This window comes from Sorex fumeus, unplaced genomic scaffold (assembly GCF_029834395.1).
Source record: "Sorex fumeus unplaced genomic scaffold, SorFum_2.1 ptg000028l, whole genome shotgun sequence".
Classification (NCBI taxonomy): domain Eukaryota; kingdom Metazoa; phylum Chordata; class Mammalia; order Eulipotyphla; family Soricidae; genus Sorex; species Sorex fumeus.
In genome coordinates, this window is record NW_026606085.1 from 11,518,686 (window position 1) to 11,540,187 (window position 21,502).

A 21,502-nucleotide genomic window follows, 5' to 3' on the forward strand; every position below is an offset into this window, starting at 1 on the left:
AAACAGATCATAACTAAGATGAAAAAGTAATGATTTTTTAAAAATCTTAATTGACCATCCTATATCTCTCATACTCACATAAAACTTTGTTATAATAGCCATAAGTGTTTTAAGAAGAAACAATTAAAACTTCTTTATTGTTCATATTGTTGCTAACTTCCTTTGATTCTGTGTAATATTGCCAAAAAAAGTAGTACTGCACTGTGGTACTGTTTTCCCGTTGTTCATCGATTTGCTTGAGCGGGCCCAGTAACATTGTGAGACTTGTTGTTACTGTGTTTGGCATATCAAATACGTCACGGGAGCTTGCCAGGCTTTGCTGTGTGGGCGAGATACTCTTGGTAGCTTGCCGGTCTCTCCGAGAGAGGTGGAGGAATCAAATTCGGGTAGGCCGGGTTGGCCGCCCTGCAAGGCAAACGCCCTAGCCGCTGTGCTATTGCTCCAGCCCACCAAAAAAAGTATGAGCTGTTTTAATCTCAAAAAATAAATGAGGCCTTGGCAAACAATTGATTGTAACTATTTGAGACAATTAGTAGGTGTTCTGAGATGAATTTTTCATCTTTGTGTGTGTATAAAACCAACACCACAAGAAAGTTTAGAAAATATAACCAGAAATCACCTCATTGTTCTAAGCAAAAGATCCCATTCCATCCACCCCTTTGTAGTCGTTACATTGATACTACGAATTATATGTGCATCTCTTTCACCCTTTCCTCAGCACCTAGAATGTGTGTCATTCATTCTTTTGATATGTGAATTGGTAAAATGACATATGTTCTAGGTTTTTTGTTGGTGTGGTGAAATAAATTGGGGATAATGTATTTTTTCATGTGATATATTTGAGGAATTTTTTTGTCCACACCCAGTGGTGCTCAAGGCTGCTCCCCGCTTCCTGTTCGGGGGTGACTTCTAGGAGTGTCCAGATAATCAGGTGAGCTGGGAGCTGAACTTGGCCCTGTGCGCTGCAGCACCTGCTCCAGCCCACTGAGCTGTCTCCAGCCCTCAAGGGAGATTGTCAGCTTATAGACATCCAACATATGCAGTGTAAAGCAATATCTAAAAGGTGAATGTCTTTGCTGTAGTGGTTCTGACTGGGCTACAGGTGCAGTGAAACAGTGAAATCTGTTGTTCCTTTCTTTTTTTTTCTAATGAATCACTGTGAGATACAGTTACAGACTTACAAACTTTCATGATTACGTTTTAGTCATACAATGATAAGAGTACCCATCCCTCCCTCCACCAGTGTTCATTCTCCACCACCAATGTTCCCAGTGTTCCTCCCACCACCCCCACCCTCCCCACCCCCTGCTTCTTTGGCAGACACATTCCCTTTCACTCTCTCTCTCCTTTTGGGTGTTATGGTTTGCAATACGGGTACTAAGTGGCCATCATGTTCAGTCCATAGTCTATTTTCAGTACTCATCTCCCATCCTGAGTGAGCCCTCCAAGGTCTCAATCATTCACTTAGTGGTTCCTTCTCTTTCCCAGCTGCCTTTTCCAGCTTGAGGCCAGCTTCCAAGCTGTGGAGTGATTCCCCGGCCCCATAACTCTATTATCCTTGGGTGTTAGTCTCCCATTCTGTTACTTTATATTCCACAAATGAGTGCAGTATGTTCCTCTTTCTCTAACTCATTTCACTTAGTGTGATACTCTCCATGCCCATCCACTTATATGCAAATTTCATGATTTTATTTTTTTAACAGTAGCATAGTATTCTATTGTGTATATATACCAAAGTTTCTTTTTGCTTATTTTTATTAGTGGCTGAGATGAGCCCCAAAGAGTCCATGGTGGTGGGTTCCCTAGCAGCCTTCTGGGAGTCCTCCTGGTCCACCATGAGGGCCGAGGAAGCGCTGCTACTTGTGTTCTGAGGCACCAGGGGACCTCCAGGGCATGTCCAGCGATTTTTAAAAAATTTATATTTGCTTTTTTTTTTGGGTCACACCCGGTGATGCACAGGTGTCACTCCTGGCTCACGCACTCAGGAATTATTACTGGTGGGGCTCAGGGGACCATATGGGATGCTGGGAATTGAACCCAGGTCAGCTGCATGCAAGGCAAACGCCCTCCCCGATGTGCTATGGCTCCAGCCCCTAGCTGAACTGGTGTTGGCCACATGCAAGTCACATGCCTTAACCTCTGCGCTGTCACCCTGGGCCTGTGGTGGAAGTTTAAGAAATTATAAGCAAGTCACCTCAGTCATTAACAATAAAATCTTTTATCAAACTCATTTGATGGGTCATTCTACAATCATAAGATTCCAATTCATACTCATATGTGGGATTTAAAAGCTTTAACAAAAGAAAAAGAAAAAGAAAATAGATGATATTGGTGACAATTATTTTACAATATGCATGTTTTGTGTGTAATGAGCTACATTACATTCTAAGAGTTGAAGATATGCTATTATGCATTTGATGTTGGATTATTGCAATTCCACAAACCCCAAAGTTATTAGCAGAAAATTCTAGCAAAGTTTATCAGCAAATGTATGCATCTAGGTCCCGTTTGACTCAATTGGATGCTTTTGCTTAGTACCTTCGTATTTGTGCAGTAAGCCTGGTTATCTACAGAGTGCCCCCTCTTGGGTACTCTAGTGTGGGCCCCTCCTCACTACTGCCAGAGAAAATAGGTATTATTCAGCATAGCATCAGCACTACCATTTGGAAGAAGCAGCTATTCTGCACCTATAGCTTGTTTGGTGTAAAATTTGTACAGCCATGACCATGGCCATGAGGCATATCTCAGGATTGCAGAGTTAGCTAGAAACCCCGATGCACAGCAGATTGTGGAAAACTGCGGTTGGTCAGTCCTTGGAGAGAGATGAGACATGAACTCCCAGATGGTAACAACCAATAGGAGTTTGCACTTGCCCAGCACAAACCAGATGGAGGTGACCAATCAAGTAAGAGGTCACTAGCAAATTAGCTACATCACCAAGAATTGGGCAACTTGCAGACATCAGGGATAAAAAGGGTGTGAGAATAAAGGAGGGGGTTGCTCTCCTACTAGAGATCCCTGATGGCTTAGCATTCTCAGCCTTCTCAGCCCTCTCAGCCTTCTCAGCTTTCTCAACTTCTTGAACTCAACACTTGCTTGACTTGTGCCGAATAAAACTTTAAAAACAAAGCTCACTGTTTTGTGTGGTCTTTCAGATACAAGACCCAAACACTAGGAATAAAAGAAATAAGGAGCAAGAGAAAGAAACCGATTTGCTTGGACTCTAGTAATAGAGTGGGGGAGGAGGCAGGAGGGAAGTGGAACCCCTCCTTTACGCTGGCCCTTTTGAAGATGCTATTCCTATCCCAGCTTTATCATTCTCTGTTGATGAACGTCCTTATGTGACATGTAGATAAATAAGCTTCTTAGGGCCACTGGAGCAACATGCCACAGACCCAGTAGCTGCAAAGCACGAAAGACTATTCTGTACCAGTTTGGGTAGCTGGAGTCAGATCAAGAGTCCAGAAGGACGATGCTCTTGTCTCCATTCTCGATGCGGGTCCTTACTCACCCCTAGTGGTTGTCTTGAGAGTCTGTCTCTCTGGTCCTCGTGTTTATACAAGATCTGTACCACTATGTGGGCATCTCTCCTAAGGACTCTGGCTCCCAGGCCCACTTGGATTCAGTATAACTGCATCTACAGACTTTTGTTCCAATTAAGCTTCACTCATAGGCTTCAACATTTCATTTGTGCCTGTGCTTTGGGAGGGTTGCAGAGGGAAGGCTGGGGATGATGGGGGTGGGGGTGAGGGTGGGGAGGACAGTGGAGAGACACAAGAATCCGATTTTTTCCCCCAAGAGTGAAAATAGCAATGCTGTACTCTTGTAAAGGCAAAAGATAGCACATATGTTCAAAATCTTTTGAACTAAAACCTAGAGCCAAATTGCATGTAATAGATACCTATGAGACATATATAAAGAGTCTAAGGAATAAATAAGATAGAAGTTAGAGAAGCAAGTAACAAAGTAGCGACCACTGATGTGACAAAGAAGGTTTGCTTTCCTCTTCCCCAGCCCGAGGTGGAGGACTACAGGTCCTCGATGGTGTCTTTTCATCAGATGTCATTTAGCTGCATGGTTAATGGGGTTGATTCCTGCTGAGGATGAAGGATAAAACCCTTCTTGAGGACCTGCTTTAGTATGTGTCGTTTCTCTTAAATTCATGGTTTCCAAAAACCTGCTGATGGAAAATGTGCACTTGCTGCACATCAGAATTAAATCTGTAAAAGAATAAAATTTCAAATGTATTTCTGTTCAGGAAGGTCCACGGACAATAGGAATGGCAGATACTGAGGAAGGAGAAGCAGCTCCAAGTAAGGAAAGGCGAATTAGGCTCCTCTTCCATAGAACTCAGTGGGAGGAAAGGTAAATTAGGCTTCTCTTCCAAATTCTGAATGTGAGCATTTTGGTTTTCCTTCAGTTTTATCTACAATTAAGCCACCGGTTGCTTCTGTCGACTCTAGTAACTCGATGAGTAGACAGATCAAATGCATAGTATCTTGGTCCACTGAAGAAAAGGAAGAAGTCTGTAACAAAGAAGAGATGATTATTAGCTGATAGAAGATTATTGGGGTTGGTGGGTGTTGGGAGCACCTGGAGGTGCTCAGGGAATCACTCATGGTGGGACTCAAAGTGACAGAGATTGAACCCGGGTCAGCTGCATGCAGAACTAGCACCCTACTGGCTACACTGTCTCTCCATCCCCAGAAGACAGATGTTTCCTATAAAAAGTTTTATGTTCTAATGAAAATATTTTAGATTAAACATTCCCTGTTCTTGTCCCAGGATTATAGTAGTCAGATGCCAATGTGTTAGTTAAATTTAAAAAATGTATTTGTACCCTTTTTACTTACTGTTCTGTTGAAAAACAGCATCAACTTTACTTCCTATTCCTGGAAAGGTACTTGTTATGCTCTTGGGATAATCTGGATCCATACGTTGGTTTTGGTTATCGTAGCTAATGAAAAGAAAAAGTTTTAACACCAATAGAGGGTATAATTTTTTTTATAATTATAATTAATTTTCATTAAATCACATAGACTTTACAAAGAGCCTTCTTGTATATTTTTATTCAGAAAATAAATATTTTCCTTCCCTCCATTTCTCCTTCTGTCTGCTCTCTCTCTTTCCCCCTCCCTTCCCCTTCCCCCTCCCCTCTCCTCTCTTTTTTCTTTCTCTCTCTTTTCTTTCTTTGGCCACACCCAACAGTGCTCAGTAGCTATTCCTTGTTGGGCTCAAGGTTGACCCCTGGTGGTGCTTGGGGGGTGAAGATAGTTTAAATTTAATTCAAAAGTGAGATTTAAGTCTTTCTTTGCATCCCTCTGAATGCTTTATCAGAAGTTGCTCTGTTTCATGATATAGCATCTTCCATATCTTTGCGCAGACATTTTAATTCTTTAGAAATGAAATTTCAAAGGCCATAAAAATACTAATCATCTTGTGAAAAAAGAATGCCTGTCAAAGTCCAACTGGGCTCCAAAACCTTCAGGTGCCTTATCCTTAACAGTAATTTGTAGACAGGATGAAGAAACAAATTTAAAACTCTTATACAAAATACCTACCTCCAGAGTTGGTTATGTACAAAGAAGTATGTTTTCCTCCCGTAGGAAACAGCTGCATCAATAGCTCGGACACTGCTTGGGAAGCCGTAGTCTGAGATATACTTGGGAAAACCTTCCTGAATATCATAGCCACTCAGAGCCCAGTACTGGTTGCCTGTCAGCAGTCAAGGGTAGATGTTAGGGAAATTTCTTTCGTTCCTACAGGACCAACACTATTTCATGGCCTTGGAGTAAATTTATCAATGAAATAAAAGTGGAACAAATTGTTTTGAGAAGATAAAGATGTTGGGGCCTGGGTCATAGTACAGCTATGGCATTTGCCTTGCATGAAGACAATCCTGTTTGACTCCCAGAACACCATAGGGTCCCCTGAGCACCACCAGGAATGATTCCTGAACACAGAGCCAGGAGTAAGTCCTGAGCACTGCTGCATGTGATCCCCAAAACATGAACAAAAAAAGATAATAAAGTTCATTGAGCTATGATTGTTGTCCAGGAGCTATGAGAAAATTCAAATTGTTTAGACTATCATTCAGTTGGACATCTTGTTTTTGTGGCTTTTACAGATAGATTAAATTGCAGTTGTGAGGGATCTCAGACAGTTGTATTTGGATTAGTATTTGGATAGAAGAGCACTAATGAGGGTCCGCTGAGGTTTTCTCATGCTACATCGGAGGGAACAGACCTTTTGGAGCCTACCTTCTCCAGTTCATGCAGCAGGAAATCCAACCCCAGCTTTCTTTTCTTTCTTTTTTAAAAAAATTTTAATGAACCACCTGGAGATACCATTACAGACTTGTTTTCATGATTATGTTTCAATGTTTGAGTACTCATCCCTCTACCAGTGCCCATTTTCCACCATCAATTTTCTCAGTGTCCCTACCACCATCCCCACCTCTTTCCACTCCCTGACTCTGTGGCAGGCACATTCCCTCTTTCTCTCTTCTTTTGGGTGTTATGGTTTGCAATATAGGTACTAAGTAGCCATCATGTTTGGTCCATGGTCTACTTTCAACACATATCTATCATCCCGAGTGATCCCTCCAACCATCATTTACTTAGTAGTCTCTTCTCCATCCCACCTGCCTTTCCCCCAGCACATGAGATCGGCTTCCAAGCTGTGGAGCCACCCCACTGGCCCATATCTCTACTATTCTTAGGTGCTATTGTCCTATTATGTTACTTTATATTCCACAAATGAGTGCAGTCATTCTATGTCTGTCCCTCGCTTTCTGACCCATTTCACTTAGCATGATACTCTCCATGTTGATCCACTTGTATGCAAATTTTATAATCTCATCCTTTCTAACAGCTGCATAGTATTACATTGTGTAGATATACCAAACCAGTTGGTATATATTCTTTAGTCATCTGTTCTCAGGCACTAGGGTTTTAATCCAGATTCTGGCTATTGTAAATAGTGCTGCAATAAACATACAAGTGCAGATGTTATTTCTGTTGTACTTATTTGCATCTCTGGGACAACCCAGATTTCTTGACTGAAACCCAGCAACTGTAATATTCTCACTTGTATGGGAAGGACCAGGAAGAGGTGCTGCTCCCATTCAGGCAGAATCTAGTGAATGGAAAACCTTCGACAGTTGCCTTTACCTTTGAATAGGAACACAAGGTCGCGGTCAGGATCCTCGTAGGCTGCCTGGATGCCATGTGGTAGGGACGTCCAGAAGAGAGAAATGAAATTGAGCTCGACGTGACGTAGCTGAGGGTGCCGCCTCCAGAAGTACCTGTTCGAACATGGGGAGGAAACCCATGCAGCGCAGCTAAGCACCAGCTACTTAGTCTCGGGGTGCTGGTAGAAGGGAAGGGCAGAGTGATGAGTGATGGAGCCTCACACAGGAACTGCACCGAGGGGACTCATACAGAAACTGCCATGTTCAGAGCCAGTCTCGGGAAGGGCGAGTTACACCCTCCTTCCTCCTCCCACAGGCAGATTTATTTTTTGTGAGTCCTTTGTCATTATTTCTATAAAGTGATGGGAGACTATAAAATCCAGCTCCCGGAACCTTATCAAGACATCTTATCAAGACATCTTATCAAGACATCTTTTTATGACATCTTATTATCTCATTCCTACTTTGGACAAACTTGCAGGCTATCGAATGTAGCCTGCCCACAGGGCACAGTCTGGCAAACTCCCCGTGGCGTACCAAATATGCCAAATACCAGTAACAATGATGGGTCTCATTCTCCTAAAGAGCCTTGAATATAATCTCAGGGTTAGGATGAAAGAGACGTTACTGGGGCCTGCTCAAGGCAATCGGCGAATAACAGGATGATGAAATGATGAAATGATGGGAATATTCAGAATCTCTTAGTAAAAGTAACACAAGACAACTCATCTTGTGATGATGCAGTCACACAATGATCATTGGCAAAAAGGAGAGAAATCAGTTAGATGATTTTCCCTCCATTCACATAAGTTGATCACTTAAGTTTCAGTTTTCTTAACTGACTTGGGGTTAAATGGAATCATGTTTTGGTATTGGGCAAACCCAGCTATGGTGTTCCCGAGCAGCTCAAATCCTTGTAGCTGTTATTATATTTTCTTTTCCTGGGCATTTTGACTTCTCCCCAAAGCACTGTGGATTCCAGTGTGCTGCATGTGTGGAGAATTCAGTGGCACGGCAGCTAGGAACTCAATGAGGGCCCTGTCTTAGGATCCACCCACAGAAGAAGTCAAAGGAAGAAGAGTTCCATCTTATACTTGTCCTTAAAGAAAATGATTTCTCCACGAAGTGTGGCGATGGCATCGAAGGAGAGCCTGGGGTCACATGCCACCGGTGTGGTGGGCCCAGTGGGCTGCAGACCACCGTTTGAAGGGCCTGAAAGAGAGTTTACCAGCCTGAGTGCCCGTACCCATCCTCCTCGCAACCAGAATCTGCCCTGTTCCTCTTTCTGGTTTTGCCCTCAGTCCTTTCCCTTCCTCCCCAAAGCCCCCCTCAGTAGAGTGAGTTGGTTTCAGTCTGACAGCATGTGTCAAAGCCAATATCAACAGCCTCCGCTGTAAGGATGTGCATGTCAGCGGTGTAAACTGAGGGGCTCTACTTGCAGCCGAGGGAGTTAGGGCATGGCTGAACCTGAGCAGGGTTGTTCGGGATGGCGGCTCTCAGGGGAGTCTGGTCATCCCTGAAAGTTCTCTTGTCCTGAATGAATTCCCCGAGGGTCCAGGAGCTGCTGTCCCAGTGCCTGTCAGTCTGTTTCTTGTGTCTCCCTTTGTCCCTACCACCCTTGTCACCTCCTCTCTTGTCCCCTCTGCCCACTCTGTACAGGAACCTACTCCAGGGTTTCCCTTCTCAGGGCGAAGAAACTGAAATGCCCTCCACCCCCAGTCTCCACCTCAGTTGACTGCCAGTGGGGGAAGGGTCTTGGGTCCCCAAATTTCAGGTCTGGAGGGTGCCACCCACATTAGTTCAGGGGCATTCTATGCACATGACTGACCCCACATCATCCTCCTCCCCATGAAAGATTAATTTCTTCCTGTCTCTGTCCGAAAGACAATTTAAATATATCCCCCCCGTGTGTGTGTGTGTGTGTGTGTGTGTGTGTGCGCGCGCGCGCGTGCCTGCACGTGCTCGCACGCACATGCCTATGTAGGCAGCAGCCCTGTGTGGCCACCTTACCATAAATGGCCTGGATGCCATTGATGTCATCTTGGGGGAGCACGTAGGAGCTGGGCTCAGTGAAAGCGTAGTTGGGGTACATCAGGGCACCAGGGTCCGAGGAATGGGAGAGTCCCAGGGAATGGCCTAACTCATGGGCAGCGACGAGAAACAGGTTGTAGTCTGGAATGCAAGTGCTCAGGTAAATGGCTGATCTAGAGTAATCTAGATGGCATATGGAGTCAATGGTTGATCTAGGGCAATCTAGATGGCTGATGGAGTAAGTGGTTGATCCAGAGCAGCAGGATTGGTGACCAGTGAGCAGGTGACCAAGGCTGCAGCATCCCAGTGGGAGGACAGCCCTGTCTGCGTCATCTTTCCCATTCTCCCCTTGGGTAGAAAGAGTAGACACGGGTGGTGCACAGTCCAGGCAGCAGTCTGGATAATTGGTCCAGGTAAGTGCTAATGGCATCTGGAGGGATGGATAGATCTTCACAGTACCAGGGCTGCATGGTACCTCTGCTCATGGAAGCATGGGGAGTTCAGAAGAACAGACCCCCCAGCATAGATGAGAAAGGTGGGAGGAGCCAAAAGAAAAGGGCAATTTCCATTCAGAGTTCTGTGGTATGTCATTGCTCCGAGCCCCTGTGAAGTGCCCTGTGGTTTGGCTCTTCCTCTCCTTAGACCTTATTCTTGCCTTCAGGATACCTAGACCACTGGGAGTGCAGATGTTGTTGTGCTGTACCCAGTGGTGCTTATGGGTGACTCCTGGTTCTATCCACAGGGGGTGCTTCTGTTGGTACTTGGGGGGTGCCATGTGATGCCCAGAATGAAACCAGTCTTGGCTACAATAAAACAAGTGATGTGGGCCCTGTACTATCTCTCTGTATCCCAAACTTTATCCTAAGTCTTCTAAAAGGATTGGTTTCCTCCATAGAAATATGTCATTGAAGCAGTGCCAGGTGAAGAGGAAATGACTGGATGAGAAAGAAGATGACTGTTTTTTCCAAAATCAGATGACTTCCTAAACAAATCAATTTCTGAAATTTCAGAAGATATGTAACTTTATCAAACATAATTAAATTTATAATTTTAAAGAAATATACACCCTCCTGGTAGCTGTGTGGCCACCAGGAAAAATGAAGTCATGAAATTCACTTATAAATTGATGGACATGGAGAGTATCATACTGAGTTAAATGAGTCAGAAAGAGAAGGACAGACACAAAATAATGCACTCATTTGTGAGATATGAAAAAACATAGTATGATGTAGCTGTTAGAAAAGATGAAGTCATGAAATTTACATACAAGTGGTACATCATAAAAGTATCATGCTAAGCGAAATGAGTCAGAAAGAGAGGGATAGACTTAGAAAGATTGCATTCATCTGGGGGATATAAAGTAACAAAATATGAGATTAATACCCAAGAATAGCTGAGATCAGCACCAGGAGGATTACTCCATAGCTTAGAGGCCGCCAGCCGGGCATTCTAGGGGAAAGGGCAGCTCAGATAGAGAAGGGAGAACCAAATAAAGGGTGTTTGGAGGATCCTCCCAGGAGGGGAGATGCATGTTGAAAGTAGACTATGGACTGAACATGTTTGCCACTCAATGCCTCTTTTGCAGACCACAACACCCAAAAGGAGAGAGAGAGAACACAAGGCATTGCCCTGCCACAGAGGCAGGGTGGGATGGGGGGGATGGTGGTGGGAGGGATATTATCCATGGTGATGGGAAATGGGCACTGGTGGAGGAATGGGTATTTGATCATTGTATAATTGAAACCCAAGCACAAAAAATTGTAAATCTACAACTGTACCTCATGGTGTTTCAATAATAATAATAAAAAAAAGGAAGCTCAGATAGAGAAGAGAGCACCAAATAAAGGGTGTTGTGAGGACCCTCCCAGGGTGGGAGAAGCATGCTAAAAGTAGTCTATAGACCAAACATGATTGCCACTCAATGCCTCTCTTGCAAAACACAGTACCCAAAAGAAGAGAGAGAGAACAAGGGGGAATGCCCTGCCACAGAGGCAGGGTGGGGCATGGGGGATGGAGGGGTGGGAGGGATGCTGGGACCCGTGGTGGTGGAGGATGGGCACTGGTGGAGGGATGGGTACTTGATCATTGTATAACTGAAACCCAAGCACAAAAATTTATAAGTCTATAACTGTACCTCATGTTTCACTAATTAAAAAATACATAAATAAAAGAAAAAACATAGTATGAGACTAATACCCTAGGATGTAGAAACAAGGGCCAGGAAGATTTGTCCAGAGCTGGAAATCTGCCTCAATTTCTTGAGGAGAAGGCAGTTAGGATAGACAAGGAACCATTATGACAATGATAGTTGGAAATGATCATTCTTGATAAGAACTGTGTGATGAAATTAGGTAAAGTAAGAAAAATGATAACCTCTCAGTACATGTATTGCAAACTATAGTGCCCAAGGGGGGGAGGAGAGAGAAAGAGAGAGAGACAGAGACAGAGACAAAGACAGAGAGACAGAGACAGAAACAGAGAAAGACAGAGAGATAGAGACAAAGATACAGAGACACAGAGATACAGACAGAGACAGAGAGACAAAGACAGAGAAAGAGAGAAGAAGAAGAAAAATGCCTGCCATAAAGAACAGGCTGGGGTGAGAGGTGGGAGTAGCAGGAGGAAACCTGGGGACATTGGTGATGGGAAATGTACACTAGTGAGGGCCGGGTGTTGGAACATGACTGAGATCCAATCATGAGCAGCTTTGTAACGGTGTATATCAAGGTGCTTCAATAAAAAAAATTTTTTTAAAGGTAAAACTTGAACAAATTGGCATTAGGGTTTGAGTTCAAGTACAGAAGAAAAGGAAGGAGGAACCTAAAGAACCAAAAAAATGGGATTCAATGTAGCTTATTAATGAGCCACATTATTTTATAGATACATTGAATATTTTGATGTTCTGGGTAAAAGAATATGGACTATACATAAAACTGTTATCTTTAAATTGTTCTCTGACCAAAATATCGTACAGTTTATTCCGTAAAAATATAAACATAGAAAAACATAGCATAGAGCAGTGCTCAACAAAACCTTTTTTTGCAAATGGAACTGAGAGGAAATACTTTTGGTTTTGTGAGTCACATGGTCTCTGTCCCATGCTTTGGCTATGCCTTTGTAATGTGAACATCGTCACAGATGTTAGTAAGCCTGGCCCATTTCCTAAAACTGTTTTTATACCAACAGGGCCTGTTAGCCAGGTAGGGCTTAGCTATTGTCTGTCACTTTATGGTTCCTGCACTGAGAAATAAGGTTAATAAATTAGTTCCAATAGTTTTTTTCTCCCTTCTTTATCGCCCTAAACTTAAACTGACTTAATTTCTTGATCCTTCAAAATTTATTTTTCAGTTGTACTCTACTGATGGTGCTCGGGACATACTCCTGGCTCTCTGCTAAGAGATCAGATCTGGGGGTACTCAGGGGACCACAGGCAGTTCTGGGGATCAAACCAGGGTCAGCCAGGTGCAAGGCAAGTGCCTTAACTTCTGCACTCTCTCTCCAGATACCCTCCTGGCTCTTTTCAGTCAGTTGCATAAGTTTTAAATGTTACAATAATTTGAATATATGTGTGTGGAAGGCAGAAGAAATTCAAACGTGGAAAGTGTTGTTGGAAGCTGATTGTGGAGATAACTTTTGCTAACTTACTTTTGGACGTTGTGGTCCATATTTCTTCTGCATCAAAATGAACATCTCCACCAATGCCTTGGCCAGGTTGGAATGCATGAGCAAGGAGTCCATTGGGTCCATCAAATGGAGAGTTGTCACCATGATCTACATAAAGTCATTTATGTTAGATCTTGTCAGACTGCAGTTAAGCCTTGGGAAGCAAAATTGAGCATAACTTCTTTGAGACTATCTTTTTTTTTTTTGGTGTATCTTTAAAAGAATTTTTAGCCATACTGATTTAATTTTACAATACTGTCAATGGCAGAGATGCATGCATTCATGCATACAATATCCTGGCACCAGACCCACCTCAGGGCCATGCCATGTCCCTTCACCCTGGTCTCAGGATTTCCAGGTCACAGTCTCCCCCACCCCCCATGCTTCTCCACCTCCACCCCCACCCCACCATCTCAGAGCCCACCTCTTGGGACAAAGGCAATCTTGATGTCTGGTTCTCCTTGAGGGAGCCTTGTGAAGGTTAGGGATGTTACCCTGCTCCAGACTTGTAAGGCTTTCTCAATCGCTGTTTCCACGTCCCTCTCTGACAGTTGTGGGGTGTAGTTAATAATCCTTTAAAATGAAAATGTGTGAAGGGCACTTTATTATTCAGAACCGCAGCCCTCCCGCAGCTTGCCCTCTGCCTAAGCGATGGAGCACCACTGGAGAGAGGCATAGAGGCGAGGCCCACCGTGGCGCCAGGGGGCTTGTCAGGGAAAGTCAGTTGGGCCCCTCCGGGGGTTACTGAGGGTGAAACACATGCAGTTCATTGCTTAGCGAATGTTGAGTCATTATTATTGTTATCATTATCATGCATGGAAGGACAGCCTAGATTTTCCTCAGCAAGTGATTACATCTTTGGAGTCCTAAGGTGAGTTTTTGAGAGACAGCCTAGCATAGGCCTTTTTAGATTGTTAGAGACAAAATAAATGGCAAAAAAAAGCATGAAAAGCACTAGTGGGACCTTGACCACCTGGGTGAACTCTTATGCCTCTTCCCCAGGAGCTAAATTTCCAAGGGAAGTGACATTTGACTTCTCTGAAGTCCTAGAATAGAACCTGGTGTATCCTCAGAGTCCTGTAAACACTGACTGACTGACTGACTGGGCAAGTTTGGAAAGTCAGAAATCTCACCTGTAGGTCAGGTTGCTGTGCTCCCACTTGGGGTTCCCTGGCGTCAGCATGAAGCCATCACCGTCGGGCACGCCACAGCGAGGCTTTGCCATCATCTGCAGCGTTTCCTTGTTGGGCTTCCCTGTCACGTTCAGCCTGAAGAATTGCTGCATTTCCTTCAGCTTCTCAACAAGGATACTACTGCCTTTATTCCTTTCGGATCGGTAGTCGTTTCTTGGTAGGTGGTAGAAGTTCTGCAGGTATTTCTGGACAGAGACAAACAGACCGGCTATTCTCGGAATATCTTGCATTCCCATCTACAGTACTGTAGAAATCAAAGCAGGGCAAAAAGTACCATAGCACGGGGACTAGAGCCAAATGGGTTTCTTTCAGAGAACAGAAATTACGGGAAAGAAGAAACACCTCCTCAGTATTTTAATTAACGTTATGTATAAAAATAGGTGTTTAATAAGGACCAAAGTCTTATGCAAATTGCTAGATGACAGTTAAGTGTCTTCCCTCTTGTTTTAAGTAAATAAACTACCACCAGAATTTAATAGTTTCTAGAGATGCTAGTTGCATCAAGGCAGATTCTAAATCCCCTTTTCCCTACTGTCAGGAAGGGTTAATCTCCCTGAGGAGTGGAGGCGGCTGAGAAAGGATTTACCCATGATGCCTGATCAGGTCCCAAGTCACCCTGTTGCTTCTCAAAGAGAACTGACATTTTTGAAAGAACTCCAAACATGATTTGGCGTGACAGCAATGTCATAGAGAATAGCACTTTATTCACCATGGTAACTCTTTACAAGGAGACAGTTAGGAAATGAAGTTTCTTAAGGGTTTGAGAAGCCAACCTTAAGTCTTCCTCTTCCGAAGCAGTCTGTGAATGTCTGGCACTTTGCAAGTGTTACAAGACAGAAATATTCTGTGTTGGCACTGACTTTGGGGTCAAAAAGGCTTGGTTTTAGATTTTTAGCTGTGCTATGCATTAACTGAGTTCACAGCATATCTCTCTCTCTCTCCTCTCTAACGTGGAAATAACAGTAAGCACCCTCCCCCTCCACAAGGCTGTTTTGTCAAGGACAGGGATGGCATCTGTTGAATGCCACAGGGTTCCCCAAGCACTGCCAGTGGCGTGTCTTGCACAGAGTAAGAACTAGTGAGCCCCACAATCCACCCAGGGTTACTAGTACATTGTAAGAGGCACAAAAAAGAGAAAAGGCAACAAGAATATGCTTTTCTAAAATTGTAATGCCAAGAACATTGTTTGTGATGAATTTGAGATGGCATTCCCTGTAAATATTAAAATTTGGGGCTGATTTTTGTACTGTAGAACACCAGAAGAAAAAGTTCTGCCTTTCTAGTGCTTCCAAGAGTTCACAAATAGTCCCAGAATCTGTAGTTAGAAAATCAGATTACCTGTGCAAGGCAAATGATTTACCCACTGGACTATTTCTATTGCCCCTGATTACCTTGTGGACTGATGACTAGTTTTTTATAACTTCCCACTAAAAAAAAAATAGGGGCCACACCCAGTGATGCTGGGCAGGGTGGGTTGCATGCAGCCAGGTGAACCCAGCGCCTCACACATGCAGAACTCATGCTTTCTCACTCAGTCACATCCTGGTCCCAATTTCTCACCTGATACTCAGTCACTCATATTCTCTTGGGATTTGGGTTGTAAAGATGAGTTCATCTTTGTCATCACCAGATCTATAGTAATTGGGTTGCATAGAAACTGGCAGGGCTCATGTTAAAAAATGTTTAACTTATAGTAAAAATCATTTCTTCTAAGAGGGGTTCCCAGCTGAAAATCTTAGTGATACAGTTTTGGGCTTTGAAAAGCCCTGACTTTTGTTTTTTTTCTTCCGATTTTTCAGATTTTTTTTAATTAAATCACCGTGCGATAGACCCTTACAAAGCTGGCTGTTCATGAATAGGTTTCAGTCATACAGTGTTTCAGCATCCATCCCTCCAACAGTGCCTGTTTCCCAGCACAAGTGTGCCTAGTTTTCCTCTCATCACCGCCTACCCAAACCTCCCCAACATGCCTCTATGGCAGGCACTTTCCTTCTTTCTCTCTCTCTCCTCTCTCTCTCTCTCTCTCTCTCTCTCCCCCCCCCCCCTTTTGGGCATTGTGGGTTTGCAATACAGATACTGAAAGGTATTAGGCAAATCCCTTCACTTACTTTTAATACTCAGTTCTTGTCCAGCGTGATCATTCCCAGCTATTATAGTCATACTGGCCCCTTCTCTACCTACCTTTTACCCCCACACACTTGTGGTTGATTCCAACTGTTGATCAGTCCTCCTCACTTCTGTTTTCCCTGGATGTGTATATTAGTTTTCAACTATATATATTTTTATATCCCACAGCTGAATGCAATCATTCTATATTTGTTCCTCTTCTTCTGACCCATTCCCCTCAGCACAATACTTTCCCTGTGAAGAATTTTGCTTTTTGAGGACCCAGCTGTTTTTTTCCAGTTTAGAAACCTCTGAGTCACTAAAACTAGATGTTTGACCTCAAACTGAGCAGAGATTACTTTCAGGCTGCCTGAACTAAAAAGAGAAACCATCTACAAATTTCTTGTCCCCCCCCAACCCCTCCACCCCGACACCAAATCAGGGTCCACTTACCTCAATAATGTCTCTATTTTTCTCTTCTAGGGAATTAGAAAGGACCGGGAAGGCCTGGGAGAGCTGCGTGTGGAGCAGGAGCAGGAGTGAAAGCGTCTTCATGCCGTATGGGCAGTGCCTTGCCCTCTGCCTCACGACTTTCCTATCCATCTCCCAGGTTGCCCTTGAAACCAGTGAGTGCCCAGCTGTTCCCAGGGTCTGGGGTCTGCACAGGGCTCTGCCAGTTGCTTATACAGCTGTGTCTTGAACAGTTGCTGCATCAGGAATGTGAAGCAATGCAGGTTAATTGCACGCTGACAACTTTGCAATGTTAATGTGGTTTAGTAACCCCAAATGGAGGACTCTTTCAACAGATTTAAAAAAAAGTGCAATTTGCTCCTCATTGCCTTTGGGGTTTTCAGTTAGATATTTACTTTTGAAAAAATTTTCACTCAATGCCTCTAGTGCAAACTACAACACCCAAAGGAAAGAGAGAACAAAAAGGAATGACCTGCCACAGAGACAGGGTGGGGTGGTGGGAGGGATATTGGGATCAGTGGTGCTGGAGAATGGGCACTGGTAGAGGGGTGGGAACTCGATCATTGTATGACTGAAATGCAAGCATGAAAGTTTGTAAGTCTGTATCTGTACCCCATGATGATTCACTAATAATTTTTTTTTCTTTTTGGGTCACACCCAGCAATGTACAGGGATTACTCCTGGCTCTGCACTCAGGAGTTACTCCTGGCGGTGCTAAGGGAACCATTTGGGATGCTGGGAATCGAACCCGTGTCAGCTGCGTGCAAGGCAAACGCCCTACCCACTGTCCTATCTCTCCAGCCCCACTAATAAAAAAATTTAAAAAAAATTCTGCTCAAGGAAAAGGAGCTCTGAGCTAGATTTTCTTCAGGAATCATGAAAAAGCAGCACTAATGATGGAAATGAGCATGGGCTGAATATAGACTGCATTCCAGACACGGGCATTGTACTGCTCTGTTCCTGCTCAGCTGGCCTGGCAGATGATGCATTTCACAGATAAATCAACCCCAGAGACATTAGCTGATGTGTGTAGTAGCTCTGAGGCTGGCCAGTGTTGAGCCTCAGGATGTGTGTTTACAGACTGGGAGACCCCCATGACCTTAAACTGCTTTAAAGTTTCCCACTGTGGAAGGCAGTTGGGATGGAGAAGGGACCACCATGACAAAGATAGTTTGGAATTATCACTCTGAATAATAACTATGTGCTGACAACAGGTGAAGGAACAAACATGATAACTCTCAGTACAAGGGGCAGGGGAGGAGAGAGAGACAGACAGACAGAGAGAGATAGAGAAAGAGAGAGAGACACAGAGACATAGAGAGAGGAGGAGAGGGGAGAGAGGGAGAGATACAGAGACAGAGAGACACAGAGAGAGAGGGTGGACAGAGAGAGGGAGAGAGAGAGAGCAAGAACAAGGATATGGGGGGCTGTGCAGTTTACTGTCTTCTCTACTGAGAATGTGATCAAGTCACGGCTCTGCTCACTATGTCTGTTCTGTGAACGGAATTGATGATGCTGTAGAGATTCTCTTTTCCCTAAGGAGAAGTGCTTCAGAGTGAAGCTGTGCGTGAGGAAATCACTTCTGCTCTCTTCTTTCAGTACTCAGTGCTTTGTGCAAATTTGAGTGCATGTGTCTGAAGAGAGAGTCCGTGGTTAAAATGACACAACTCATCCTGGGCAGGGTGCTCTGCTTAGTGGGCAGTCCTTACTAACCAAGTAAGAGAAATGTGTATGAAGTGTCTGTATTCTATAGAACTGGCTTAAATGTTCGATATGTATTCTCTTTCAGTCTTTCAAACAACTCAGATAAGTTGGATTCTCTCTCCTTCCCTCTGTTGCAAGGAAGGAGAGAGAGTTTTAGAGGAAGAAACAATCACATCCTACTCGGGGGGTGGGGGTTGATGAGAAGAACCTTTGGGGAGGAAAGATCCTTCAAGGATATTTCAAAGGATGGACTGAAGTTTTACATTAAGATTATGATGTGTGAAGAAGGGATTCTAAGAAATAAAGAGAACACAGTGAAGAATACACAAGGCTCTAGGTGGGAATGAACATGCTTCTGGGGATTAGCACAGCATTTACAGAGAAACAGAAATGGAAGATTTGATCCAAATGATGGAGGGACAGAAAGTCAACATTAAAAGGCCAATGACACCCATTGTATTGGTTTATTGTTTTCTGAATCCAGTGGCCTTTCGAGCTGGGTGACTAAAGCTGCCCTGGTGTTCATGCCTAGGTCTGCCAGGCCAGGGCACCTGTGGACTTCGTTGCATTCAGTGTTTCAGGCCCAAAGAAGTTCTCCATTTGCTTCAGCTTTTTATCACTAGGCCAGAAAAGACAGTAGAATTAATCTAGCCTGTCCTCCCCCTCCCCCACTCAATTTAAATACTGTGGTTTACAAAGTTGTTTTTGATGACTTGTTACAGGCATTCAATTTTCCAACCTCAATCCCACCGCCACTGTCACCTTCTCTTCACTGTTATCTCCCTTTTCCCCAACCACCCCTCAAGCCTTTGTAGCAGGCTCACAATATTTTATATTGCTTTGTTACCCCTAAATGGCTAGTGGAATGATCAAAAAATACTTCAGTAAAAGAAAATTTGTAAAAATTGTTATGAGATTACCATGGGGACATTAAGTCCCTGTATGAGGGTTTACTGAGTTTCTGTTGATAGTTGGGCCTTCGTTAGTCAAACTAACAAATGTTTTTGTTAGTCAAGATTAGTTGGCTTCTATGTTTCGTTCCCATTCAACTTGGTGTGGTTCTCCTGGGATGTCAGTGTTGTAGAGTTTGAAGATGTGGCTCCATGCTCCAGAAAATCCAGAATATATAACTGGGAAGTCTCTTGGAGGCACAGCAGCAGCCATTGGGGTGTGAATGTGGCTTCTGGGACTTTGGTGGGGTGGGAACTTGGCCTGTCCCCCCTCCCATGGCCACCCGGAGGTCTCAGGGTATTGGAAAAATTTTGCAGTTAATTGGTCTCTTTCAAGATTTATTGATGTGTTTATGGAACAGTGTTGGTAGATAAGCTTACATAGTAGCAGCAGTGGGATGTCGTTTTATTTTTTTAGCTTCATTAACCTCATTAATGTAAACTCTCATTCCCAACCTTGTTCCTTCTCCTGATGTTAATTGAATATGCATATCCCCTTTAATAATCTTCACCTTTTACCAAATGCAATCCATCTAGAAATATAACCTTATTATCAGCAATAAAATGCATGGAAACAGGGTTTGTATTTTGATCCAGCACTCAGGATCTGTCCCGGTGACAGAGAACCATCTTTGTCACCAGTTAGTTTCTTTCCATCCTTTGGAATAGCTGCCCCACCTGATATTTCCTTCCTCCTCAACAAACCACCTTCTCTCAGAGAACATCTGTGATGAATTCCTCAGTTCCCTCATTTTTAGCAAGTGTCTGTCCCTTTTCCTTGCAAGCCCATTTGATTGCACAGACTTCCACAGGGCCCACCCATCTCTGCTCTCTGGCAGGTGAGAAAGACATCTCCTGGTGCACAGTAGGACTTGTGAGCATGCACTCTGTGGTGGGTAATTCATTTGCTTCCTGTCAAGGTAGTGTCTGACTACAACTTCCCCATCTAAATGGATTCATGAAGGCAAGTCAGGAAGGGAACACAATCATACACAGTCCTCCCGTTGTTTATCGATTTGCTAGAGCGGGCCCAGTAACGTCTCCATTTTGAGACTTATTATATCGAAATCGTCACAGGTAGCTTGCCAGGCTTTGCCATGTGGGCGAGATACTCTCAGTAGCTTGCCGGGCTTTCCTTGAGGGGTGGAGGAATCGAACCTGGCTTGGCTGGGCTGGCTGCGCGCAAGACAAATGCCCTACCGCTGTGCTATCTCTCCAGTCCCCAGGAAGTGAGTGAATTTTTCAGAAAACGAATCTCTTCTTTCACACAAGACTCTTTTTTCCCCCCTTAAATATTTATTTATTTTTTTAACGGATCCCCATGAGGTACAGTTACAGACATAAATTTTTGTGGTTACGTTTCTGTTATACAATGATCAAGTACCCATCCCTCCACCATTCTCCACCAATGATCCCAGTATACCTCCTCCCACCCCCACCCCATTCCCCCCACCCCGCCCCGCTTCTGTTAGCAGGGCATTCTCTTTTATGCTCTCTCTCTCTCTCTCTCTCTCTCTCTCTCTCTCTCTCTCTCTCTCCTTTTGGGTGTTGTGGTTTGCAATAGAGGTATTAAGTGGCCATTATGTTCGGTCTCTAGTCTATTTTCAGCACGCATTTCCCATCCCAAGTGGGCCTTCCAAGCACCCTTTACTTGGTAGTCCCTTCTCTATCTGAGCTGCCTTTTCCCCCAATGTGTGCATCTGACTTCCAAGCCATGGAACAATCCTCCTGGTGCTTATCTCTACTATTCTCTCACACAAGACTCTTGATATTTGAAGAAGCAAGAGGCCCGAGTTAAAATTTTCTAGGCCAGGTGGAGTACAAGCCATGAGCCTCCCCCCCAAGTCTACTTGGGAGATGTTGTCATCTTAGAGCTGCTGGTTCTTCCAGTCAGGAATGGCCAAGGTCCCTCAGCATTCACAGTGACCCCAAAATCTTAGGAAATCCCAATTGTATACCACACGACTTCATCCCCATAAGGACACACACACTAACTAAGGAAGGGTTAGTTAGTACAACTCAGAAACAATCATGTCTTTAGAGGTCTCACCTCTAATTGATAGTCTCAAAGGGAGTGAGAACTGGTGTCATTGTCTGCACATTCCCACGAAACTAGAGAAGCAGCTTTGCCATGGCAGGAAGGTCTGGTGCCTTCAGTACCACAGCAATCCTTCCTGTGTCTTGGCTTCAGA

The 21,502-nt window shown here is 44.0% G+C and overlaps 1 protein-coding gene across 1 annotated transcript; it reads right to left on the minus strand.

The window, feature by feature from the left end:
- Positions 1–4,422: 4,422 nt before the first annotated feature.
- Positions 4,423–16,740, minus strand: MMP8 (matrix metallopeptidase 8). Its single transcript, XM_056115042.1, has 10 exons — positions 16,639–16,740; positions 14,020–14,264; positions 13,311–13,459; positions 12,869–12,994; positions 9,203–9,364; positions 8,287–8,404; positions 7,173–7,306; positions 5,562–5,715; positions 4,854–4,957; positions 4,423–4,526 (listed from the first exon to the last, which is right to left on the minus strand). The coding sequence occupies exons 1-10, from the start codon at positions 16,738–16,740 to the stop codon at positions 4,423–4,425; spliced, it is 1,398 nt and encodes a 465-aa protein (XP_055971017.1).
- Positions 16,741–21,502: the final 4,762 nt, after the last annotated feature.